Source organism: Anomaloglossus baeobatrachus, chromosome 10 (genome assembly GCF_048569485.1).
Source record: "Anomaloglossus baeobatrachus isolate aAnoBae1 chromosome 10, aAnoBae1.hap1, whole genome shotgun sequence".
Taxonomy (NCBI): Eukaryota; Metazoa; Chordata; class Amphibia; order Anura; family Aromobatidae; genus Anomaloglossus; species Anomaloglossus baeobatrachus.
In genome coordinates, this window is record NC_134362.1 from 75,486,648 (window position 1) to 75,513,735 (window position 27,088).

The 27,088-nt window shown below is 48.7% G+C and overlaps 2 protein-coding genes across 2 annotated transcripts in view; one reads left to right on the forward strand and one right to left on the reverse strand.

Annotated features, from left to right (window-relative positions):
• The window catches only part of TKFC (triokinase and FMN cyclase), a 742,129-nt gene that overhangs the window by 99,406 nt on the left and 615,635 nt on the right, over positions 1-27,088 (reverse strand). The gene's annotated exons all lie outside the window — the stretch shown is intronic.
• Positions 1-27,088, forward strand: part of DDB1 (damage specific DNA binding protein 1) — a 91,649-nt gene that overhangs the window by 18,172 nt on the left and 46,389 nt on the right. Inside the window, exons 6-9 of the mRNA XM_075325272.1 lie at positions 9,397-9,555; positions 9,805-9,888; positions 19,862-19,978; positions 20,080-20,182. Coding sequence (XP_075181387.1) covers positions 9,397-9,555; positions 9,805-9,888; positions 19,862-19,978; positions 20,080-20,182 — 463 coding nt within the window. The remainder of the gene's footprint in view (positions 1-9,396; positions 9,556-9,804; positions 9,889-19,861; positions 19,979-20,079; positions 20,183-27,088) is intronic.

The following is a 27,088-nucleotide window of genomic DNA, read 5'->3' on the forward strand; positions in this document are numbered from 1 at the left end:
TAAACCTCATCCAACAGCTTGACTACCCGTAGTGAGTACCCTGGTCCCCTGCACTCTGTCATCCCATATAACTACCAACACCCTCAGCCAGGGGCCTTTCCTACCTGTGGAGGGACTGACACCTGGCTGCTTAAGGCTGGGGCCACACGGGCACTACTGCGATCCACTTGCATGAGACTCGGCTCGTGCTGGCAGTACAGCAGAGCCGAGTGTCATGCCTGTGTCCTTGCAACTGAGGTCCGTTCGTGCGAGCAGACCTCAGCTGCGGGGGGCGGGCCGGCACTCAGGAGGGGAGGGAGGGATTTCTCTCCCTCTCTACTGCGTAGCCGGCTATTGCCATTCTCGCCCCTGCACTAGCGGTACACCGGTGTACCGCGAGTGCAGTGCGATTTCTTTGTCGCTCCATTGGGAGACCCAGACAATTGGGTGTATAGGCTATGCCTCCGGAGGCCGCACAAAGTATTACACTAAAAGTGTAAAGCCCCTCCCCTTCTGCCTATACACCCCCCGTGCTCCCACGGGCTCCTCAGTTTTTTGCTTTGTGCGAAGGAGGCAGACATGCACGCATAAGCTCCACAGCTTAGTCAGCAGCAGCTGCTGACTATGTCGGATGGAAGAAAAGAGGGCCCTTAACAGGGCCCCCAGCATGCTCCCTTCTCACCCCACTCTTGTCGGCGGTGTTGTTAAGGTTGAGGTATCCATTGCGGGTACGGAGGCTGGAGCTTACATGCTGTTTTCCTTCCCCATCCCCCTTAGGGCTCTGGGTGAAGTGGGATCCTAATCGGTCTCAAGGCACTGAGACCGTGCTCCATCCACAGCTCCTGAGGACTCTGCTGGATAGGAGCCGGGTATCGTTCAGGGACATGGCCCTGCTACTTTGAGGTACTCTGTGTCCCCGTGGGGACCGCGCACAGCAACACTCCAGCATTGCTGGGTGTGCTAGTGCACCGGGGACCGCGGCGCTGACCGCGTTTGTGCCATTACACACTGCAGCGTCGCTGAGTGTGTTAGTGTATGGGGACTACCGCGATGACCGCCGCTACCATTGTTATTACTGTGGCGCGGCTGGGACTGTTAGTACGCCGGGGACTTCCGCGCCGACCGCGCTTATACGGCGGCCGCGCTTATAACTCGAGTCCCCGGCTTTTGCGGCCTAGTCTCTTTTTCTTCCCGCCCCCAGGCCTGCCAGTCAGGGGAAGGGCGGGACGCTGTGCAGGACGGCAGCACTGAGGGCTGGAGCATGCTTTGCATACTCCACTCCCCTCACTGTGCACAGTGGGGCACCAGTTCCCGCACTTTCTGGGTCACGCCCACGGCTCCCTCCTCTCCTCAGGACGCCGGCAGCCATTCCTGTCAGCTACTCTGACGCTGCAGAGGGGGGACAAGCTCTGGGAGACCCAGGCAGGGATTCTGGTGGCCACACAACCGCTTTAAGCGGCCGGTAAGCAGCACCTGAGGTGCTGGCCCCACTTGTGCAGAAGTGTAATTATAGGTTATATGTTTATAGGCTATTCTTTACACTGTATGGTGCACGGTTTACCGTATTTTTCGGACTATAAGACGCACCGGACTATAAGACGCACCCTGGTTTTAGAGGAGGAAAATGGGAAAATAAAACTTTAAGCAAAAAATGTGGTCATGACACACTGTTATAGGGCGAGGATCTGCTGCTGACACTGTTATGGGGGTAATGTCCCCAAATTCTTTACTAAGGTACCCCATCCTGGTAATGATCCTCCTGCCTTGTATATGATCCTGCTATAAACCCCCATCCATCCTGTTCACATACCCCCCCCCCATCCAGCCTGTTCACATGCCCCCCCCATCCAGCCTGTTCACATGCCCCCCCCCATCCAGCCTGTTCACATGCCCCCCCCATCCAGCCTGTTCACATGCCCCCCCCCATCCAGCCTGTTCACATGCCCCCCCCATCCAGCCTGTTCACATGCCCCCCCATCCAGCCTGTTCACATGCCCCCCCCATCCAGCCTGTTCACATGCCCCCCCCCCATCCAGCCTGTTCACATGCCCCCCCATCCAGCCTGTTCACATGCCCCCCCATCCAGCCTGTTCACATGCCCCCCCATCCAGCCTGTTCACATGCCCCCCCCATCCAGCCTGTTCACATGCCCCCCCCATCCAGCCTGTTCACATGCCCCCCCCCATCCAGCCTGTTCACATGCCCCCCCATCCAGCCTGTTTACATGCCCCCCCATCCAGCCTGTTTACATGCCCCCCCATCCAGCCTGTTTACATGCCCCCCCATCCAGCCTGTTTACATGCCCCCCCATCCAGCCTGTTTACATGCCCCCCCATCCAGCCTGTTTACATGCCCCCCCATCCAGCCTGTTTACATGCCCCCCCATCCAGCCTGTTTACATGCCCCCCATCCAGCCTGTTTACATGCCCCCCCATCCAGCCTGTTTACATGCCCCCCCATCCAGCCTGTTTACATGCCCCCCCATCCAGCCTGTTTACATGCCCCCCCATCCAGCCTGTTTACATGCCCCCCCATCCAGCCTGTTTACATGCCCCCCCATCCAGCCTGTTTACATGCCCCCCCATCCAGCCTGTTCACATGCCCCCCCATCCAGCCTGTTCACATGCCCCCCCATCCAGCCTGTTCACATGCCCCCCCATCCAGCCTGTTCACATGCCCCCCCATCCAGCCTGTTCACATGCCCCCCCATCCAGCCTGTTCACATGCCCCCCCATCCTGCCTGTTCACATGCCCCCCCATCCTGCCTGTTCACATGCCCCCCCATCCTGCCTGTTCACATGCCCCCCCATCCTGCCTGTTCACATGCCCCCCCATCCTGCCTGTTCACATGCCCCCCCATCCTGCCTGTTCACATACCCCCCCATCCTGCCTGCTCATATACTCCCATCGTGCTCATATACCATCCTGGTATATGGCCTGTATCCTATAGCACAGAGAAAAAAATAAACGTTTATACTCACCTTTTCCTCACTCCCTGCAGCACCGATCATCTTCCTCTCTGGCACGCTGATCTGTGTGTGTGGAGCCGTTCCCCTGCAACATCGCGATGTCTTCCTGTCTGTGCCGATCAGCTGACCAGACCGGCACAGATCAGCTGACCGGCACAGATCAGCTGACCGGCACAGATCAGCTGACCGGCACAGATCAGCTGACCGGCACAGATCAGCTGACCGGCACAGATCAGCTGACCGGCACAGATCAGCTGACCGGCACAGATCAGCTGACCGGCACAGATCAGCTGACCGGCACAGATCAGCTGACCGGCACAGATCGGAAGTCATCGCGTGCAGCAGGGGGGCGGCTCCACACACGGGGACGGGTGAGTGTACTGATTCACTGCACCCCGCGCTGGTAATGACGCGCGGGGGGCAGTGAATACAGCCGCACATGATCACTCCAGGCTGTAATTGCCAGGGGTGATCATGCCGGCTCTTTACTATGCGCGCGTCCCCGCTCATCCTTCCGCCCACCTGTCAGTGCCGGCTTCAGCGCTGAGAGATGGGCGGAAGGATGGGCGTGCATATGTAATGAGCGGGCCCACGTGGTCACGAGCAGACGCTGCTGCTGCCTGCTCGTGCCCCCGATGACCCGCAGCACCCTCATTCCCAGCCGCAGCCCTATAGTCAGACCATAAGACGCACCCCCAACTTTCCCCCAACATTTGGGGGAAAAAAAGTGCGTCTTATGGTCCGAAAAATACGGTAGTTCTGGCTATATACCCTATTGTGTTGCTCAGGGGAGACAACAGCATGGCGCCCACAAGAAGCAGGGGTGCCAAAACACAGGCTTACTATGCTGCCTGCGCCGCATGTACGACCTCGCTACCGGCAGGTTCCACTGACCCGCATTGTGTGCACTGCTCGGCCCCTGTGGCACTTACTCAGCCGGAGCCTCTGCTAAGGGGGGCCCAGGGGGAACCACCTGCTAACACTGTCCAGGTGACAGGGACGGAGTTTACAGTTTTTACTGAAAGACTTTCTGAGACTATGGCTAAGATTCTAGAAGCTTTGCAGTCCAGACCGGTATCTCAGACCATGGGCACTGTGGAATCATTGCCCCCTGGTTCCCCTCAGTTGGGACAACAATGTTCCCCCGGGGTGTCTCATAGATCCCGGGGTGAGGTCTCTGACACGGACCGCAGCCCCAGACCGCCTAAGCGAGCTCGCTGGGAAATCCCCTCGACCTCATCACATTGTTCAGGGTCTCAGAGGGAGGACTCTCTGTATGATGACCCGGAGGTAGCTGATCAGGATTCTGATCCTGAGGCCGCTCTCAACCTTGATACTCCTGATGGTGACGCCATAGTGAATGATCTTATCGCGTCCATAAATCAAATGTTGGATATTTCTCCCTCGGCTCCTCCAGTGGAGGAGTCAGCCTCTCAGCAGGAGAAATTCCGTTTCAGGTTCCCCAAGCGTACAACGAGTATGTTTCTGGACCACTCCGACTTCAGAGAAGCAGTCCAGAAACACCGAGTTTGTCCAGATAAGCGTTTTTCCAAGCGCCTTAAGGATACACGTTATCCCTTCCCCCCCTGACGTGGTCAAGGGCTGGACTCAGTGTCCCAAGGTGGATCCTCCAATCTCCAGACTGGCGGCTAGATCCATTGTTGCAGTTGAAGATGGGGCTTCGCTCAAGGATGCCACTGACAGACAGATGGAGCTCTGGTTGAAATCCATCTATGAAGCTATCGGCGCGTCTTTTGCTCCAGCATTCGCAGCCGTATGGGCACTCCAAGCTATTTCAGCGGGTCAGGCGCAAATTGACGCACTCACACGTACGTCTGCGCCGCAAGTAGCGTCCATAACCTCTCAAAACGTCGGCATTTGCGTCCTACGCTATTAATGCTGTCCTGGACTCTGCGAGCCGTACAGCGGTTGCAGCCGACAATTCGGTGGCAATACGCAGGGCCTTGTGGCTACGGGAATGGAAGGCAGATTCGGCTTCCAAAAAGTGCTTAACCGGTTTGCCAATTTCTGGCGACCGTTTGTTTGGTGAGAGGCTGGATGAAATCATCAAACAATCCAAGGGAAAGGAAACATCCTTACCCCAGGCCAAACCAAAATTACCCCAACAGAGGAGGGGACAGTCGAGGTTTCGGTCCTTTCGGGGTGCGGGCAGGTCCCAATTCTCCTCGTCCAAAAGGCCTCAGAAGGATCAGAGGAACTCCGATCCATGGCGGTCTAAGTCACGCCCTAAAAAGACCGCCGGAGGTGCCGCTACCAAGGCGGCTTCCTCATGACTTACGGCCTCCTCACATCGCATCCTCGGTCGGTGGCAGGCTCTCCCGTTTTTCCGACACCTGGCTGCCACAGGTAAAAGACCGTTGGGTGAGAGACATTCTGTCTCACGGTTACAGGATAGAGTTCAACTCTCGTCCTCCGACTCGATTTTTCAGAACATCTCCGCCTCCCGAGCGAGCCGATGCTCTTCTGCAGGCGCTGGGCACTCTGAAGGCAGAAGGAGTGGTGGTCCCGGTTCCTCTTCAGCAACAGGGTCACGGTTTTTACTCCAACCTGTTTGTGGTTCCAAAGAAGGATGGGTCTTTCCGTCCTGTCCTGGACCTAAAACTGCTCAACAAACACGTAAAGACCAGGCGGTTCCTGATGGAATCCCTCCGCTCCGTCATCGCCTCAATGTCCCAAGGAGATTTCCTTGCATCGATCGATATCAAAGATGCTTATCTCCACGTACCGATTGCTCCAGAGCATCAGCGCTTCCTGCGCTTCGCCATAGGAGACGAACACCTTCAGTTCGTGGCACTGCCGTTCGGCCTGGCGACAGCCCCACGGGTTTTCACCAAGGTCATGGCTGCAGTGGTTGCGGTCCTCCACTCTCAGGGTCACTCGGTGATCCCTTACTTAGACGACCTGCTGGTCAAGGCTCCCTCTCAAGAGGCATGCCAGCACAGCCTCACCGCTACTCTGGAGACTCTCCAGAGTTTCGGGTGGATCATCAATTTTCCAAAGTCAAATCTGACACCGGCCCAATCGCTGACATATCTTGGCATGGAGTTTCATACCCTCTCAGCGATAGTGAAGCTTCCGCTGAACAAGCAACGTTCACTACAGACGGGGGTGCAATCTCTCCTTCAAGGTCAGTCACACCCCTTGAGGCGCCTCATGCACTTCCTGGGGAAGATGGTGGCAGCAATGGAGGCAGTTCCTTTCGCGCAGTTTCACCTGCGTCCTCTTCAATGGGACATCCTACGCAAATGGGACAGGAAGCCGACGTCCCTCGACAGGAACGTCTCCCTCTCTCAGGCAACCAAAGCTTCCCTTCGATGGTGGCTTCTTCCCACTTCATTATCGAAGGGGAAATCCTTCCTACCCCCATCCTGGGCGGTGGTCACGACGGACGCGAGTCTGTCAGGGTGGGGAGCAGTCTTTCTCCACCACAGGGCTCAGGGTACGTGGACCCAGCAAGAGTCCTCACTTCAGATCAATGTTCTGGAGATCAGGGCAGTGTACCTTGCCCTGAAAGCGTTCCAGCAGTGGCTGGAAGGCAAGCAGATCCGAATTCAGTCGGACAACTCCACAGCGGTGGCTTACATCAACCACCAAGGAGGAACACGCAGTCGGCAAGCCTTCCAGGAAGTCCGGCGGATTTTGATGTGGGTGGAAGCCACGGCCTCCACCATCTCCGCAGTTCACATCCCAGGCGTGGAAAACTGGGAAGCAGATTTTCTCAGTCGCCAGGGCATGGACGCAGGGGAATGGTCCCTTCACCCGGACGTGTTTCAGGAGATCTGTTGCCGCTGGGGGATGCCGGACGTCGACCTAATGGCGTCCCGGCACAACAACAAGGTCACGGCATTCATGGCACGTTCTCACGATCACAGAGCTCTGGCGGCAGACGCCTTAGTTCAAGATTGGTCGCAGTTTCAACTCCCTTATGTGTTTCCTCCGCTGGCACTGTTGCCCAGAGTGTTACGCAAGATCAGGGCCGACTGCCGCCGCGCCATCCTCGTCGCTCCAGACTGGCCGAGGAGGTCGTGGTACCCGGATCTGTGGCATCTCACGGTCGGCCAACCGTGGGCACTACCAGACCGACCAGACTTGCTGTCTCAAGGGCCGTTTTTCCATCTGAATTCTGCGGCCCTCAACCTGACTGTGTGGCCATTGAGTCCTGGATCTTAGCGTCTTCAGGATTATCCCAGGAGGTCATTGCCACTATGAGACAGGCTAGGAAACCAACGTCCGCCAAGATCTACCACAGGACGTGGAAAATATTCCTGTCGTGGTGCTCTGCTCGGGGTTTTTCTCCCTGGCCATTTGCCTTGCCCACTTTCCTGTCCTTTCTTCAGTCCGGATTGGAAAAGGGTTTGTCACTCGGCTCCCTTAAGGGACAAGTCTCTGCGCTCTCTGTGTTTTTTCAGAAGCGCCTGGCCAGACTTCCACAGGTACGCACGTTCCTGCAGGGGGTTTGTCACATCGTTCCTCCTTACAAACGTCCGTTGGAACCCTGGGATCTGAACAGGGTGCTGATGGTTCTTCAGAAACCACCGTTCGAGCCAATGAGGGATATTTCTCTCGCACGCCTTTCGCAGAAAGTGGTTTTCCTAGTAGCAGTCACTTCACTTCGGAGAGTGTCTGAGCTGGCAGCTCTGTCATGCAAAGCCCCCTTCCTGGTGTTTCACCAGGACAAGGTGGTTCTGCGTCCGGTTCCGGAATTTCTCCCTAAGGTGGTATCCCCCTTTCATCTCAATCAGGATATCTCCTTACCCTCTTTTTGTCCTCCTCCAGTTCACCAATATGAAAAGGATTTGCACTTGTTAGATCTGGTGAGAGCACTCAGACTCTACACTTCTCGTACGGCGCCCCTGCGCCGCTCGGATGCACTCTTTGTCCTTGTCGCTGGCCAGCGTAAAGGGTCACAGGCTTCCAAATCAACCCTGGCTCGTTGGATCAAGGAACCAATTCTCAAAGCTTACCGTTCTGCTGGGCTTCCGGTTCCCTCAGGGCTGAAGGCCCATTCTACCAGAGCCGTGGGTGCGTCCTGGGCTTTGAGGCACCAGGCTACGGCTCAGCAGGTGTGTCAGGCGGCTACCTGGTCGAGCCTGCACACTTTCACGAAACCCTATCAGGTGCATACCTATGCTTCGGCAGATGCCAGCCTAGGTAGGCGAGTCCTTCAGGCGGCGGTTGCCCACCTGTAGGACGGAGCCGTTACGGCTCTATTATGAGGTATTATTTACCCACCCAGGGACTGCTTTTGGACGTCCCAATTGTCTGGGTCTCCCAATGGAGCGACAAAGAAGGGAATTTTGTTTACTTACCGTAAATTCCTTTTCTTCTAGCTCCAATTGGGAGACCCAGCACCCGCCCCTGTTTTTTTGTGTACACATGTTGTTCATGTTGAATGGTTTCAGTTCTCCGATATTCCTTCGGATTGAATTTACTTTAAACCAGTTTATAATTTTTTTCCTCCTTCTTGCTTTTGCACCAAAACTGAGGAGCCCGTGGGAGCACGGGGGGTGTATAGGCAGAAGGGGAGGGGCTTTACACTTTTAGTGTAATACTTTGTGCGGCCTCCGGAGGCATAGCCTATACACCCAATTGTCTGGGTCTCCCAATTGGAGCTAGAAGAAAAGGAATTTACGGTAAGTAAACAAAATTCCCTTCTTTTCTCTCGCCCCATTCACTTGAATGGGTGCGAGAGAAAGAGACTCAGCTTACAATCGCAGCATGCTGCGATTGTTTTCTCAGTCCGATCAGGGCTGAGAAAATAATCGCTCATGTGTGCTGACACACAGGCTAGAATTGGTCCGAGGGGAATGCGATGTTTTATCGCACTCCACTCGCACTGTTTTTCTCGCCGTGTGGCTTAGCCCTACCACTATCTGTCCCGGTACTGCTTCCAGAAGTGGCGGTACTCCCATTACCGCAACCCACAGGTGGCGTCACGAACCTCTCCCCTGTAAATATCCCCCCTTTTACGGATCTAAGTGTCCACCAAGCCAGGTCCAGGCCCCTCAAGCCGCCATGATCCCGGATCCGAGCAGCCTGACTAACACCGGGGCGGTACACATGCACTGCTCACCAGTCATGGAGGCGGTGCAGAATGTCAAAAAAGGAGGGAGATCTCTGAATAATCAGTGACCTATAGACTAAACAGAGGAGGCACGCGGAGAAGACCCTACCCCCAAAGTCACGCCTCGCTGCACGGATGACGTCTCCATGAAAACTTTAGAGGAAGATTACTCAGCAATCAAAGATCTGATTCCTACACTGCAGGAATCCATTTAACCAGCATCACTGCGCCGTTACGGCCATGTATTCACTTTATAGTGTTAAATCCTGCAGACAGGTTCTCTGTAACTATAGAAGTATTTGTGTAATTGGATATGTACATATATAATCTCTAATCATATCATACATGTATGTTTTTTTGCAGCAAAGTACTATTGTGTGTCATAATCGCGTAGATGTCAATGGCTCCCGCTATCTTCTCGGGGACATGGAAGGTCGCCTGTTTATGTTGCTGTTGGAGAAGGAAGAGCAGATGGATGGGAGCGTCACTCTGAAGGACCTCCGGGTGGAACTTTTGGGGGAGGTAGGAGACAATTTACTGTGCAAGTCATGCTTTATCTGCCTGAATTATATGTTTGTTTCCACTTATAGCAAGGTTTTGCTGCCTGAAAGGGTATGCTCTAAATACTGTACAACATGGGTGGGCTCCAATGTCTTCTGCTGGGCGTGTGACCCATGCCTTATTCCCTCTGGGCAGATAGTCATTCAGCTCTTTTTCTTAGACTCTGTAATTACATTGGTCCCATAAATTATTTTTTTTTTCTTGTTGCAGACCTCCATTGCAGAATGTCTCACTTACCTGGATAATGGAGTAGTGTTTGTTGGCTCTCGACTTGGAGACTCCCAACTGGTAAAGGTAAGCCGACGGTTCAAAGTAACGTAAAGTGTATTGTATGTCAATAGGTGGAGTGTTTTTTTTTTTTTTTTAATTTTCTTTCTTTCTTTGGTGTATTGCTAAAATAAAGAAATAAAAAGTAATCAAGTAATCATATCGTATCATCATAGCCAAAAAGTTCAGTTTATCAAGGTACAAAAGTATTTTAATCATACGTTAAATTGCAAAATGGAAAATATGTAACTACCAGAATTGCCTATTTTATATTTAATATTTTGTTTGCTGCAGTTCTCAAAAATGTCAGTTTCCTCCAACATGGTATATATAATATGTCAGCTCTGGAGGTCTTTAGGCCGAGGTCCATCTAGACATCCCAGATTTACCAGTTGATGGCTCTAGATGAAGAGGGCCATGCCGTTCAGTACTTTAGGGGTTGTACTTTTGGGATCTGAGTTTTCCAAATCCTGGCAGCTCCTGTAGGAGTGTGAATGCCAATCGCAACTCCACTCTCGCAAAGTTCTTGTGTTTCTGCAATCAGATGACATACATGTATGCCATTTTATATTAAGAGGGTGGCACGCAGGGGTTGTGCTCAAAAAAGTATTTTTCAAAACTAATGTTAAAGGGAACCAGTCACCTAGAATATGCGTTCTGACCTATCAGCAGGCGCATGTGTGCCCTAATTACACCTCCCTACCCATCCTTGTGCTGTAAAATTTGTATAATATGAAAGTAATAAAAAACGCTTTATTACCTTCATATTTCGTATGTAAATAGCAGGGAATGTGGTCACAGGGGCGGCGCCTTGCCTTATGGACGTCCCCGTCGCTCATTCTATCCTGCGAGCATTGTGGCAGGCTTCTCTTCCGTTTTCTCCTTCTCAGTTTCAGACACGCACTGTGCAAGTGCAGTGCGCGTCTGAAGCCAGCGATTGAACACCCGGAAAAGAAGCCTGCTGCAATGCGCGCAGGATAGAATGAGCGACGGGGACATTGCTCCATGGTATCACGCCCACAGGGGCGTGATACCACGGAAATATGCAGACGTCCATAGCGCAAGGCGCCGCCCCCTGTGACCACATTCTCTGCTATTTACATACGAAATATGAAGGTAATAAAACGTTTTTTATTACTTTCATATTATACTAATTTTACAGCACAGGGATGGGTAGGGAGGTGTAATTAGGGCACACATGCGTCTGCTGATAGGTCAGAACGCATATTCTAGGTGACTGGTTCCCTTTAAAAGAAGTATACTATTCATTAAGTCCAGAAATTCTATTTATCTTCAGTGGTTATCTGCAGGTAAATGGCATTTAAATCCTGCTTACTGCAGCAGCGGCCACAGGGAGAAAATGAAGGTATATTCTCCCTGCAGCTGCTTTTTTCCAGTCAACAGAATGGTGTAGAGAATGGTTACATTTAGCTATGTTCACATAGTGTTCATTTTAGGCTGCATATGCCTATTTGAGGCAGGCAGGGATGCGTTGAGGCCCAATGGAGCCACTGAACACAGTGAGTGTGCTGTAATCCGATTGAATGATAGTCCGCTATGTAGCATGTACGCACAGCAGGCTGTTAGTTAACCCCTTAACGACCACGGGCAGTAATATTACGTCCTAGCGGTCATAGTATTACTGCCCGCGGTCTGCTGCCGGCATCTTGCCGCGATCGGCGCACATCTCAGCTGATTTTCACAGCTGAGATGTATGCCTGCCAGGCACGAGCAGAATCGTTATCTGCCCGTGCCGTTTAACGCCTTAAATGGCGCTGTCAATACTTGACAGCGCCATTATAACGGCATCAGCGGTAAACATTTACTCACCTGCCGATACCGGAAGTCACGTGACGTGATCACGTGACTTCCAGTGGTTGTCATGGTAGCACAGGGTCATGTGATGACTCTTGTAGCTTACATGAATTACTTTCGGTTTCACCCGGCTCGGAGCTGGGTGATGCAGAAAATGAGCATATCTGCTGTTTACAGCTGTATAGCTATGATCAGCAGATATGACAGAGCGATCAGATGGTTGATCCATATAGCCCCCTAGTAGAACTAGTAAAATAAAAAAAAGTTTAAGTTTTAAAAAAATTAAAAAAAATAAAAAAACCTAAACGTTCAAATCACCCCCCTTTCGCCCCCATTGAAAATTAAAGGGTTAAAAAACGAAAAAATATGCACATATTTGGTATCGCCGCGTTCAGAAACGCCCGATCTATCAAAATATAAAATCAATTAATCTGGTCAGTAAACACCGAAGCGGCAAAAAAATTCCACACCCAAAAATTACGTTTTTTGGCCGCCACGAATTTTGCCCAAAATGCAATAACAGGTGATCGAAACGTAGCATCTGCGCAAAAATGGTACCGTTAAAAACGTCAACTCAAGACTCAAAATATTAGTAATCACTAAGCCATAGATCCCGAAAAATGAGACCGCTACGGGTCACGGAATATGGCGTAAAACGTGCGCCACTTTTTTCGGACAAACTTCTGATTCTTTTTTTAACCCTTATATAAAAGTAAAGCTATACATGTTTTGGTGTCTACGAACTCGCACTGACCTGAGGCATCACACCGACACATCAGTTTTACCATATAGTGAACACCGTGAATAAAATATCTCAAAAACAATAGTGCTTTCTCACTTTTTTATTTTTTGCAATTTTTCCGCATTTGGAATTTTTTTGCCGTTTTCTAGTACACTATATGGTAAAACTTATGGAGTAGTTTAAAAGTAACAGCTCGTTCCGCAAAATGAGCCCTCACTTGACCATCTTGACTTAAAAATAAAAAAGTTACGTCTCTCGGAAGAAGAATGGTGAAAAAAAAAACGGAAAGCGAAAAATCGGCCGGTGGTGAAGGGGTTAATGTGCCAAGGAGTGGTTACAGTGTATAGTGAGCCAGGAGTACAACCTCTCCTTGCACTGTCCCAAGGACGTCATTAATTCCCAGTGGATTTCTGATATTATATAGATGTGAGGTGTTTATATGTATTGGCGGGTTTACTTTAGGTGGGCTCACTTCCTTTGAATGCTTGTGAAGGAGATGAGTGTATTTTGGGTGGTTGGCGTGGTCCTGCACTGATTATCTGCAATTTCCTCCTTTTTCAATAGAAGCATTTTAGGAATATGTTGAACCACATGGCAAAAATAAATCCACAGATAGTTTGTCCTGCAGTATCTTGTTTTGCCTAAAGGTGGCGTCCTTGCACTCTAGTGGTGTCTTGGACAGGGCGGCCGTCAGTATGTGGCGGTATGGTCTAGGTGCCAGCTCTGCTGGAGAGGCAGGAAACATACGTAGACCCTGCAGGACCAGTTTTGGCAATCTGCGGTACTTGGGCTTGACTTGAGGTGACCTGTTTAACTTAAGTCTAGAAAATCCCTTAATGGAAGCAATTCTTCAGCCCCAGCTTTCCCTGACTAATCCCTTTGGCAGATGTGGGACATTTTTTTCTATTTTTTTGGGAGCTGTGCTAAGAAGACAAACTGTTTATGGACTTCCCTAGAAACGAGCATGAAATTACAGTTCCAACATCCAACTTTCTGTTCTATTGATATCTATAGAAATTCTTGAAGCATGGCTGTCCTTTCACACAAAACCCCATAGCAGAGCATGGTCTTCGTGTCGTCATCCCAAACAACAAACTAAATAACTCCTTTGGAACACACATGTCCAAAGATGTTCTATCTCTTAGGCTTTCTCTTTTATCATCTACTCTTTTTTTTGGTGGGCAGGCTTTTCATCAGCATACTACCAGCACTATAGGTGCTGAGATCTCCTTTGCTGCACTATCCCAGCGTGCATTGCTCCTTCTATATAATAGGATAAAGAGTTGCACATCAGTCACAATGTATAGGGGAATAATGAAAAGCAAAACTGCTATGGGAATACTAGACTGAAAAATACAATGGACTATCTGAAAAAAGTGAAAAACATGAAAATGGTATCTGCATAGCTGCTATGAATAATAGGAATGAGAGATGTTTAGCCATTGTATTGGTCCTTTGCTTCCTATACAGAGCAAGTTTTTAACTGCAGGTGAGGTTACACGTAGGATAGGGACCCCAAAAATAGAGATTACCTTGGTGTTTGGTTTTGGGACTCCTTTGCATTGATCAATACAATGGCTAAACATCTCTCATTCCTATTATTCAGTGAACTCCAAAAGGAGATAACGATCAGAGAATGAAAAGAAAAAAATCACGGTATCGGCTGCGCTGCTAGAGAAGAATTAGATGGTATATTCTCAAGGATTTTATTAAAGATACAGATAACTATGCCACAACGCGTTTTGGGGATGCATATTCCCCCTTCCTCAGGTAGCAGCGTTCATACAGAGTAATATCCTTTATATACATAAAATTTGATTAAATTAGCGGTCCCCACACCCTTTAATCAATTTAACACACAAAATAGTGAAGGCATTGAAAAAAATCAATCAATTAGCAGGGTTTGTAGGGACCACTGCTGATAAAGATCAATTCATGTAGTCATATTGAACAGCATTATTGAACATAAAATATGTATTCAAAAAATTAAACTAGTTACAGATAAAATTATACACTTAACAAAATATATCAATATTAGTAATAAATTATTGGGTTCCATTGCAAAATAATAAATCTGATGAAATAAAATCATAAAAAGACACAAATAATAAAAATATTTCTATTGGCTCTATATTCGATCCAATATTCTTATTTCTAGTTTTAGTCTTAAATCATCATTATTGTTATTTTTCATTTTGATTATACTTTGCTAGTGAAATTGAAGGAGTTAGCTGTAACAAACTAATAAGGGGAAGGCTGGAGAAAACCAGTCGTTTGGAAAAGGGGGGGAGGATATCAATAGTTTGTCAAATATATAAATAGTTCATGTCAAATATATAATAGTGTATGACAAATGTATCTATTTATATATTTGACATAAACTATTGATTATATCCTCCCCCCCTTTTACAAACTTTAACCCGTCGGAGTAATTTTTTTAAAAATTCCATGGTCTTCATAATTTTTAGTAAGTTTTTATAGTAAAGTTTTATATAAAAAAACCTTTTTATAGGAAAATGTCTGTGTAGAACGACTAACAAATCAAATAATGAATAATTTTTTTATATAGTCTATTGTTTACATAACTTATAAAATAATTGTATTTATTAATTTCTGGTACTGAAGATGCCTCCCTAATTCTTATCTCCTTATTAAAACGACTGGTTTTCTCCAGCCTTCCCCTTATTAGTTTGTTACAGCTAACTCCTTCAATTTCACTAGCAAAGTATAATCAAAATGAAAAATAACAACAATAATGATGATTTAAGACTAAAACTAGAAATAAGAATATTGAATCGAATATAGAGCCAATAGAAATATTTTTATTATTTACGTCTTTTTATGATTTTATTTCATCAGATTTATTATTTTTTTCAAATTGCAATACAATAATTTATTACTAATATTGATATATTGATATATATATTATATATATATATATATATATATATTGATATATTTTAAGTGTATAATTTTATCTGTATCTAGTTTAATTTTTTTAATACATATTTTATGTTCAATAATGCTGTTCAATATGACTACATGAATTGATCTTTATCAGCAGTGGTCCCTACAAACCCTGCTAATTGATTGATTTTTTTCAATGCCTTCACTATTTTGTGTGTTAAATTGATTAAAGGGTGTGGGACCGCTAATTTAATCAAATTTTATGTATATAAAGGATATTACTCTGTATGAACGCTGCTAGGAAGGGGGAATATGTATCCCCGAAACGCGTTGTGGCATAGTTATCTGTATCTTTAATAAAATCCTTGAGAATATACCATCTACTTCTTCTCTAGCAGCGCAGCCGATACCGTGATTTTTTTCTTTTCATTCTCTGATCGTTATCTCCTTTTGGAGTTCACGGGGCTGCTGCAGCGAACCCAGGACTTGTCCTAAATCCTTCAACGCCTACCTGAAGGGCTGGTGAGTCACCGGCATCTTACCGACGGGTCCGTCTATCCCAGAGGAGGATCTGCAGCTTAATGTTGGTCCGGCAGCTTTGAAACCCACGTGGATTTACCGATCGTGTGAGCAGCCGCCCAGGTCAGGACTCCTGCGGGGTGAGAGGACGTTATCCCCGCTGATGCCAAGCGGTACACTGTGCAACTCCCTTCGGCTATCTCCCCAGCGTTGTACCAGGTGAGTGTGTCCATCACACTGTCTTGATTGTACCTTAGGATTTCACACAGGAGCGCCCTCTTTTTGTTTTATTATTCCTATTATTCATAGCAGCTATGCAGATACCATTTTCATGTTTTTCACTTTTTTCAGATAGTCCATTGTATTTTTCAGTCTAGCATTCCCGTAGCAGCTCTGCTTTTCATTATTCCCCTATACATTGTGACTGGTGTGTAACTCTTTATCCTATTATTTAGTTGTATATTTTGGGTCTTGCACCCTGTTCACACCATGGTATTCCAGACGTACATTTTTTAATCATTGCTCCTTCTATGACCCAATGGTCTGCCTTCCTATATTGGCTGTTTGCAGTTTGTCAGACTGGAGACCTGGAGCAGAGACAAAAAGATTATTTGCAGAGTACCCATTCAGCACGTTATCAGATGAGACGTTGTCTGACACTACAGTGGCCATTTCACATAAGACTACTAAAAACATTTGCCTTGCTCAAGGAATTGTCTAAGGCTAAGTTCACATCTCCGTTGTTTTGTATCAGTCACATGCGTCGCTTGACGCATGTGACTGATGCGCTGTACAACGGATGACAAAGAACAGAATTCTTTGTCGGATTCCGTTGTGTGCGGGGGGCGGAGTTCGGGGGGGGGGGGGGAACTGAGCGGGGCCGTGGCACTGAGGACGTCAGTGCCGCAGGGACTGCAGGACAGTTGAGTGTGTGTGTGTGTGTGTGTGTATACACATGCTGAATGCGGGAGGGGGCGGAGCCAAGCGGGGGCGGGGCCAGGCGCTGAGGTTGTCAGTGGCAGTGTTGCGGTCTGCATGGCTGTGGACAGGTGAGTGTATGAGTGAGTGTGTGTGTGTGCACATGTATGTATGTATGGATGTATGGATGTATGTGTGTGCACATGCGGAGTGCGGGAGGGGGCGGAGCCGAGCGGGGGGCGGGGCCAGACGAGGGTGTCAGTGGCAGTGCTTGTCTACATGGTTGGGACAGGTGAGTGTATGTGTGAGTGTGTGTGTATACACACATGTGCGGAGTGCGGGAGGGGGCGGGGCCGAGCGGGGAAGTGTCGGTCTCCCTGCACACGTAACCAGACTAAATATCGGGTAGCAAAGCACCCGATGTTTACCTTGGTTACCCGATATTTACCTTGGTTACGGGCCTACACCGCTTAGCGCTGGCTCCTTGCACCGTAACCAGGGTAAATATCGGGTAACCAACCAAAGCTGGTGACGTGTGCAGGGAGCCAGAGAGCATGCGCAGCGAAATCCGACGGATCGCGCTGCTCAAAAAACGTTACATGCTGTGTTCCGCCCGCTCGGCGGTCAGTCGTAGGGTGCAACGCAGCATCATCAGTCACAATCCGCTGCTCATACAAGTCTATGGGAGCAACGGAATCCGCTAAACGGATTCCGTTGTTTACAAGAGCAGCGGATTGTGACTGATACATTTTAGCGGAAATGTGAACTTAGCCTAAGTGGCTCCCAAAGTCAACAGTAATTTTTGAAACCCTTATTTTAACCCGTTAAGTCTAACAATAATGGTGTTTGGCCTTGCATAGCTGAATGAAGATGACGAAAAAAAGCTGCAAATAGTTTCCAGCCTCCTATAGTAATGAGAAGACCCTTGGCTGAGAGTGGCTCCATTCATTCTTGTTTGGAAAAAATTCTTAACTGGTAATCAATTATATCACAGGTCAACATACACAAAATTAAGTGAGGTGTGACCTTTCTAATATTTATCCATATCATGGTACTGTGTTTCATCTGGGATTGATGGCTTATGGTGTAAGGATGCTGTGTTTGGAAAGGTATGCATTTAATCAATATTAAAGGGAATCGGTCACCAGGTTTAGCCACCTAATCTGAGAGCAGCATGATATAGGGGCAGAGATCCTGATTCCAGAGATGTCACTTGTTGAGCTGTAACTGTAGTTTTAATAAAATCACTGTTTTATCAGCAGGAGATTATCACTAGAGGACTAATAAACATGCTGTCTTATAGTCCTCCATATTCATGAGCTCTGTGAACCCTGCCCTCACCACTGGCAGCTTTCTGCCTATGAACAGTGTACACAGCTGCTAGTGAGTGGTATGGGTGACATCCTCACACAGGCAACTTGCAGCAGATAAAACATTGATTGTATTAAAAGTGCAGCAAGCAGCGCAGTAAGTGATACATCGCTGGAATCAGGGTCTGTCTCTACATTATGCTGCTCTCAGATGGGGGAGCAAAAACCTGGTGACAGGTGTAATGAAGCATACATCTAGCACCTCTAATAAAGGACTAAGTATCACCACTTAAGACATGGCATCCCCCTGTGGTATCAGTCTGTGTAGTCTAAAGTGACAATCCTGGCCTAGTTTCAACCTGAGTATTTTGTCATTGTTCAGCACCCCTTGTATAATATTCACAGGGTACTGTATATGTGAGGATTTTTAGCACATCAAGATAAAAAGTTGTTTGACATAAAGTAGTGATCATTGAGGACGCCCAAGAAAAGGACAACGTTGAGGATCGTATACACAAGGGTCGGCCCAGGAAACTTCATGCAGGAGATGAAAGACTCATTATGATTACTTCATTCCTAAATTAGAAGTTACCCAGCAGTGGCGCCAGCTCAGAACTGGCAGCAATCAGGGGGATCCAGCTACACCCATCTATTGTTTGGAGAAGTCTGGTCCAAAGTGGTCTTCATGGAAGAATTGCATCCACAACACAAGTTTTGACATGGAAACATGGACAAGGGACTTAACTATGCACAAAAGTATAGAATTTTGGGTCCAGTAAAATGGCAGCAGGTGGTCTGGACTGATGTAAACATTTGTCTCTAATATGAGAACATGTTTTTCGCAGAAGAGCTGTAAAGCAACACAAGTGTCTGCATGTAACAGTGAAGCATGGTGGAGGGTCCTTACAAATTTGTGGCGGAATTTCAACAATTGGAGTTGGGGATTTGCTCAAGATTAATGCTGAGAAATACAGATCATGCAATATTATGAGGGAGGCGTATGATTGTCTCCAGATTTATTCTACAGCAGCACAATGACCCCAAACATACAGAAAATGTTAAGAACTATCTTCAGTGTACAGAAGAACAAGGAGTCGTGGAGGTGACGATCCGGCCACACACAGGCCTGATCTCCTCCTCATCCACCCTGCCTGGGATTACATGAAAAGACAAAGTTGATTCCATGCATTACATGATTCTGTTTCTGGGATTAGAGGGAGAGGGATTTTCACAAGCCTCATACACAGAAGATCTGTGATCAGTAGTGATTGAGCGAGCCCTACCATGCTCAGGTACATGTAACGGGCAGTCGCATGCTTGGACGGGCTCCACCCATGTTCCAAGTATAATGAAAGTCAATTGGGAACTTAAGCAGAAGATCTTCCATTATGCTTGGTAAATAAGTCGAGCCCGTCAAAGTGTCTGACTGCTCATTACGAGTACTAACCATCCAAGCATAATGTTTGGAACAACCTCCGCGCCGAGTTCCTTGAAAAACTGGACAAGTGTACAGAGAAGACCTGTGCTGTGTTGAAGGCACAGGCTGGTCAAATCAGATTTTGATTCATATTTCTCCTTTCTTCATTTACTTTGCATTTTGTTAATTGATAAAAAGAAATTAACACTTTTCTTTTAGGAATCATTCTTACTTTGCAGGATTTTGTGCACACTTGTCTTAAACGTTAACACTACTTTGCATACTTAATGCCTATGTTTGTGTCTTGTCCTTCTTGTTATCCTCATAATAACCAATAATTAATGTTTTTCGCTTCCTTTTGTCTCTTTGTAGCTTACTGCAGACAGCAACGAGCAGGGCTCCTATGTTGTGGCCATGGAGACTTTCACTAACTTGGGCCCCATTGTGGACATGTGTGTTGTAGACCTTGAGCGACAAGGTCAGGGACAGGTGAGATTAACAGATTAACACCTATTTTTTTTCTTAAGTAAGCCTTATAATTTCTTTGCATCTTTTGCATATTTTTTATTTCTTTTTTGTTTTTTCTGCAGCTTGTTACCTGCTCTGGAGCCTTTAAGGAAGGTTCACTAAGAATAATCAGAAATGGCATTGGTATCCATGAACACGCCAGCATTGACCTACCAGGGATCAAAGGTAATGTTGGAACCTGAAGACAAGGAGTTTGTTTCTATTTAAAGCAATCAACAAGCCCGAGGCCGGACACATCACTTATTATTATTATTATTATTATTATTATTATTTATTTATAGAGCACCATTAATTCCATGGTGCTGTACATGAGAAGGGGGTTACATACAAAATACGTATACAAGTTACAGTAGACAGACTAGTACAGAGGGAAGAGGGCCCTACCCTTGCGGGCTTACATTCTATAGGATTATGGGGAGGAGACAATAGGTGGGGTGTAGGTCAGGCGGCAGCTCCGCACGGTGGTCGGGCGGCAGCTCCGCACGGTGGTCGGGCGGCAGCTCCGCACGGTGGTCGGGCGGCAGCGAGTTCATTGTAGATTGTAGGCATTTCTGAACAGATGAGTTTTCAGGTTCCGTTTGAAGTTTGCAAGGGTAGGGGATAGTCTGACGTGTTGAGGCAGCGAGTTCCAGGAGACTGGGGATGCTCGGGAGAAGTCTTGGAGTCGGTTGCGTGAGGAGCGAATGAGAGAGGAGGAGAGGAGGAGATCTTATGAGGAGAGACTGGTAGCACATTTCTTCCTGAGACTTCTAGACAACCCCTTCCCGACTTATAGACTACCCCTATTAATTTTATGTTTTTGGTTTTCCTACCCTTCTTTCTTACCTTTATATTTTTTTTTTTCCATCCACATAGCCGTATGAGGGCTTATTGTAGTTTACAATGACACTATACGTTTTACCATTTAGCATACCGTGTTTCCCCGAAAGTAGGACCCCCCGAAAGTAAGACAGGGTGGGGATTACGGGGGGGTCCTTCAATGTAAGGCCTCCCCCGAATGTAAGGCAGGGTTGGGGGGCCACTGTGAAATGTAAGGCCCTTACCTTTGGGCCGCCGCTGTCCCCCATTGGGTCCCCAGGCTCCAGAGGTGTCCTCAGGTGCAGCTGGGCGGGTCCAGCGCTCATGGGGTTAACTCGCCGTGTTAACCCCGCAATCCGCCCAGCTCAACAGCTCATTGGCCGCCCCTGCTCCCCACGTCACCGCCGGCCCCCGGCTCGAGCGCTGATTGGCCCAGCTGCTCGGGCTGTAATTGGCCGCCCCAGCCCCATGTCACCGCTGTTTCCCTGCTGATTGGCACAGTGTTCCCTGCAGCACAGGCTTTCCGCACCCACAGCCGAACCGCAGAGGAAAACATCCAGCATTTAAAAACCAAGTAGGGAAACATGTACTGTATAGGGTATGGGGCTGTGTGCAGTGGGATACGGCACTGTTATGGGGTGTGGGGCTGTGTGCAGTGGGATACAGCACTGTTATGGGGTGTGGGGCTGTGTGCAGTGGGATACAGCACTGTTATGGGGTATGGGGCTGTGTGCAGTGGGATACAGCACTGTTATGGGGTGTGGGGCTGTGTGCAGTGGGATACAGCACTGTTATGGGGTGTGGGGCTGTGTGCAGTGGGATACAGCACTGTTATGGGGTGTGGGGCTGTGTGCAGTGGGATACAGCACTGTTATGGGGTGTGGGGCTGTGTGCAGTGGGATACGGCACTGTTATGGGGTATGGGGCTGTGTGCAGTGGGATACGGCACTGTTATGGGGTATGGGGCTGTGTGCAGTGGGATACGGCCCTGTTATGGGGTAACACGGTAGTAACAAGATATTCTTGATACGCTACATTTGTTTTATTCTACTGTTTGGTGATGACCGACTCTTCAGCATGTTAATAAATGTTAATTTATTGGTTAAAAAGAAATTGTCATTTTTTTTTCGGCTAATGTAAGACCTCCCCCGAAAGTAAGACAGGGTGGGACTTTTTGGGGTAAAATTAATGTAAGACAGGGTCTTACTTTCGTGGAAACACGGTATTGGAAAATAGGGAAATTTTTTTCCAAGTGATGGAAAGTTGCCCCAAAAGGTCACAATAGTTTTATGGGTTTTTATGGCGTTCATTATGTGGTGATAATGACCTGCTAATATGATTCTCCAAGTCAGTACGATTACATCAATACCAAAAACGTGTCTAATTTAAGTGGCAAACTTTGCTTTCCTTTCCCCCATGACAGCACCACACAAGAGAGGGATCCACCCCATAAAGACAGGAAACCTACTGTATAAAAGGGCAGAACATTTCCCCCTCCTCAGTTGGATTTCTGTCCTTGTAGGGAACCTACACAGAAGTGCGATTAAGGAAAACTATACATGGGCCAGGGAGCGACTCCTGTGCTGTTCCGCCATGTGAGGCAGCTGAATTAATGGGCATGGAAGTACCGTAGCGCATTCAGTGGGGGCTCTAGCTGGCGAGCAGAAAGGTGGTGGCATCCTGGTGCTGCAGACCGCCTTGTTATCCAGGATTGCGCTTGTGAGGGGTGTATGGAAAAGGCCCCCGGATGATGTGTGATGGCAACATGGGCTGGGTCTGCCCATGTGTGGGGCGCGCAGTTGGAGGTGCCCTCGCTCAGCACGCCAGCATCACCGGCTATGTCTGCGCTGGGTTGAGCAATTAGGAGTGTGCAGGGGGACATGCTAAAGGGACTTCTGACCCAGAAGAAACAATTCACTTCTGGGGGGTCCAGAGGAGGCACTGGCCAGAAGGAGCAACTCTTGGCTGATCCATGATTTAAAATTGAGGTCTGACTGCCTGAGAGCAGGTTTAGGCTTTGGCTATCCTTCTGGCTTGGCTATGGAAGATCGTCAAGTGCAGCTTGGTCTGTGGCAGCGTTACCACAGACATTGAAAGTGGCAGTCGCATCAGAGACACAGGGAGCGACAGTAAGACCAGCCAGAGAAGTGGAGTGGATCGGGATGGATCCAGAGCCTCCAGGGAACAGCACTCTGGTGATTTGGTCCTTCCTCCAGACCCAGTACCCTTATTACATTTTCTGATGGTGATTGATCTGCAGAAAAGTTCATCAAAGTAGTAGGCTTCCCCCCTCCCTTTTTCTTTGTTTTGTTGTTAATCACGATGAAAGACCTAGGAAATGTTCCATGAAGCTTAAGAACAAGGAGTTGGCATTCTGCAGATGTAATTTTCCTAGCTCATGGCAGAAAAGGCTCTGTGCAGTATGTATCCAGCAGACCATATGCAATAAGTCCCCAACCTTTCCTATGGACCGGTGATCAGTCATTAAAGCTGATGTTAAAAATTCCCTTAGGCCCTGTGCGCACACTGCGTTTTTACCTACGGTTTTACCTGCGGTTTTGCTTCAGAAATTTCTTGAGAAATGTTTGTAATCTTTCTGCAGACATTTCCTAGCAAAACCTATGGGAAAAAAATAGCTGTACGCACACTGCGTTTTTTTTTTTCTCAAGAAAATTCTTTCTGCAGAATTTCTTGAGAAAATGTGCATGACACTACTTTTCCGCAGGTACCTGCGGTATTTCACTCCATTCACTATAATGCAATCACGAAATACCGCTTGTATACCGTAGGTAGCAAATGATGTTCAGTATAGCCGCGGTTTACCTGTGGTAATGCTCATCACTGACTGCTTTTTGCAGGGAAGTGATGTCATTATGACAGGAAGAGGAAGCGGAGCAGAGCATAAACACACACACATCACACTCCCTGAACGCCGCACGGAAGCACTTCCGTGTGACCTCCGGCGGGTGCCCGTGCAGTCTGTGTCCCACTCCAGCCCCGCGGCTGTCCGCACTGCGATATCAGCAGGTTCTCACACTGCAGTGCGTGCAGCCGCGGGGATGATGAGCGCTGCTGTCAGGAGGTTAGATGAGATCATTACCTGCAGTGACGATCTCCTGCTCTCCTGACGTCAGCGCTGACACTGCCTTCTATGCCCACTGCGTTCTCACATGACGTCTAGCGGACGGCCTGAGACTGTCAATAGCGATGACGTCACAGGCTCCCGCGATTCTTTGCTGAGAAAGCAGTGGGCATAGAAGTCAGTGACAGCGCTGACGTCAGGAGAGCAGGAGATCGTCACTGCAGGTAATGATCTCATCTAACCTCCTGACGGCAGCGCTAGTCATCCCCTGCAGTGACCTCGGCTGAACTATTGATGTTAGCTCAGGTCACTGCACTACTCTCCCAGCCATTGGGAAACATTCTGTTCTTCATTGACTGGGACAGTGACTATGGTATGGATCGTCCTGGGACTCCCTTATTGGATTACGCCGGACCTGGAATTGATTGTTCTTTTCAATAAATTGGTGAAAGAGGGAATGTTTTGGCCAGTGTTTTTTCAAATTAAAACTTTTTTTTTTGTCTGTTGTTTTTATTTCTTACTGACTGGGTTGGTGATGTCAGGTATCTGATAGACGCTTGACATCACTAACCCCAGGGCCTGATGCCAGGTGGCATTAACCCCATATATTACCTCGTTTGCCACAACACCAGGGCAACGGGATGAGTTGGGGCAAAGCGCCAGACTTGGCACGTCTAATGGATGCACCACTTCTGGGACGGCTGTGGCCTGCTATTTGTAGGCTGGGGAGTGTCCAATAACGGTGGACCTCCCTAGTCTGCGAATACCAGACCACAGCTGTCCGCTTTACCTTGGCTGGTGATCCAATTTGGGGGGAACCCCACGTTTTTTGTTTTAAATTAATTATTTAATGTAAAATAACAGCGTGGGGTGCCCTCTGTTTTGGATTACTAGCCAAGGTGAAGCTGCCAGCTGTGGTCTGCAGGCTGCAGCCGTCTGCTTTACCCTAGCTGGCTACACAAGATAGGTGGGACCTCACGTCGTTTTTTGTTTTTTTTAATTATTTATTTTTTGGCTAAATACAAGGCTAAGCACCCTTTAGTGCCACATGAAAGTCACTAAAGGGTGCCAGCTTAGAATATGCAAGGAGGTGGGACATTATATAGGTTTTTTTTTGTCGCTCTATTGGGAGACCCAGACAATTGGGTGTATAGGCTATGCCTCCGGAGGCCGCACAAAGTATTACACTTAAAAGTGTTAAGCCCCTCCCCTTCTGCCTATACACCCCCCGTGCTCCCACGGGCTCCTCAGTTTTTTGCTTTGTGCGAAGGAGGTCAGACACGCACAGCACAGCTCCACAGATTAGTCAGCAGTAGCTGCTGACTATGTCGGTTGGAAGAAAAGTGGGCCCATATAGGGCCCCCAGCATGCTCCCTTCTCACCCCACTCTTGTCGGCGGTGTTGTTAAGGTTGAGGTATCCATTGCGGGTACGGAGGCTGGAGCCCACATGCTGTTTTCCTTCCCCATCCCCCTCAGGGCTCTGGGTGAAGTGGGATCCTATCGGTCTCCAGGCACTGAGACCGTGCTTCATCCACAACTCCTATGGAGCCTGCTGGAAGGAGCCGGGTACCGTTCAGGGACATGGCCCTGCTACGTGAAGGTACTCTGTATCCCTGTGGGGACCGCGCACGGCAACACCTCAGCTTTGCTGGGTGTGCTAGTGCACCGGGGGACCGGTTTAAACTGTGCCATTACACACTCAGCGTCGCTGAGTGTGTTTATATGTAGGGGCTACCGCACTAACCGCCGCTGCCATGGGAAACTGCGGCGCGGCTGGGACTTGTAGTTCGCCGGGGACTTCGGCGTTAGCCGCGCTTTTACGGCGGCCACGCTTATACTCGAGTCCCCGGCTTGGCTTGCGGCCTAGTTTCCCTTTCTCCCGCCCTCAGCCCTGACAGGCAGGGGAAGGGCGGGACGCTGCACGGAAGAGCAGCACTGAGGGCTGGAGTATGATTTCCATACTCCACTCCCCTCACTGTGCACAGTGTGAGCACCTCGGCTACGCCCACGGCTCCCTCCTCTCGTCAGGACGCCGCAGCCATTTCCTGTCAGCTCCTACGACGCTGCAGAGAGGGACAAACCCTGAGAGACCCAGACACGGTCTCTGGTGGCCTCATAACCGCTTTAGGCGGATGGTAAGCAGCACCTGTTGGTGCTAGCCTCATGGTGCTGTAGTGTACTGATACATTATTTGTTTTTAGTATATATTTTACACTGTATGAGCACAGTTCATTCTGGCTATATACCCTAGTGTGTTACTCAGGGAAAACAATAGCATGGCGCCCACAAAAGGCAGGGGTGCCAAAAACACAGGCTTATTATGCTGCCTGCGTCGCTTGTACGACCCAGCTGCCGGCAGGTTCCATTGACCCTCATTGTGTGCAATATCGGCCCCTGTGACACTTCTTCAGCCAGGGCCTCTGCTAAGAGGGGCCCAGGGGGAGCCACCTGTTGACACTGTCCTAGTGACGGGGACGGAGTTTGCAAAACTCTCTGAGACTATGGCTAAGATACTAGAAGCCTTGCAGTCCAGGCCGGTATCTCAGCAAAGGGACTCTGTTGAATCATTGTTCCCTGGCCCCCCTCAGTTGGACCAACAAGGGGTATCTCATACATCCCAGGCTGAGGGTTCTGACTTAGACCCCAGCCCCAGACCGACTAAGCGGGCTCGCTTAGAATTTCCCTCGACATCATATTGTTCAGGGTCTCAGCGGGGGGAATCTCTGGTTGATACTGTGGAGACAGCTGATCAGGATTCTGATCCTGAGGGCGCTCTCAATCTTAATACTCCAGACGGGGACGCCATACTGAACGTTCTTATTGCGTCCATCGATCAAATGCTGGATATTTCTCCCTCAGCTCCTCCGGCGGAGGAGTCAGCTTCTCTTACACCGAGTATGTTTCTAGACCACTCTGATTTCAGAGAGGCAGTCCAGAATCATCATGCTTGTCCAGATAAGCGTTTTTTCTAAGCGCCTTAAGGATACACGTTATCCTTTTCCCCCTGACGTGGTTAAAGGTTGGACTCAGTGTCCCAAAGTGGATCCTCCAATCTCCAGACTGGCGGCTAGATCCATACTTGCAGTGGACGAGGGGGCCTCGTTCAAGGATGCCACTGACAGGCAGATGGAGCTCTGGTTGAAATCCATCTATGAAGCTATCGGAGCTTCTTTTGCCCCAGCATTCGCAG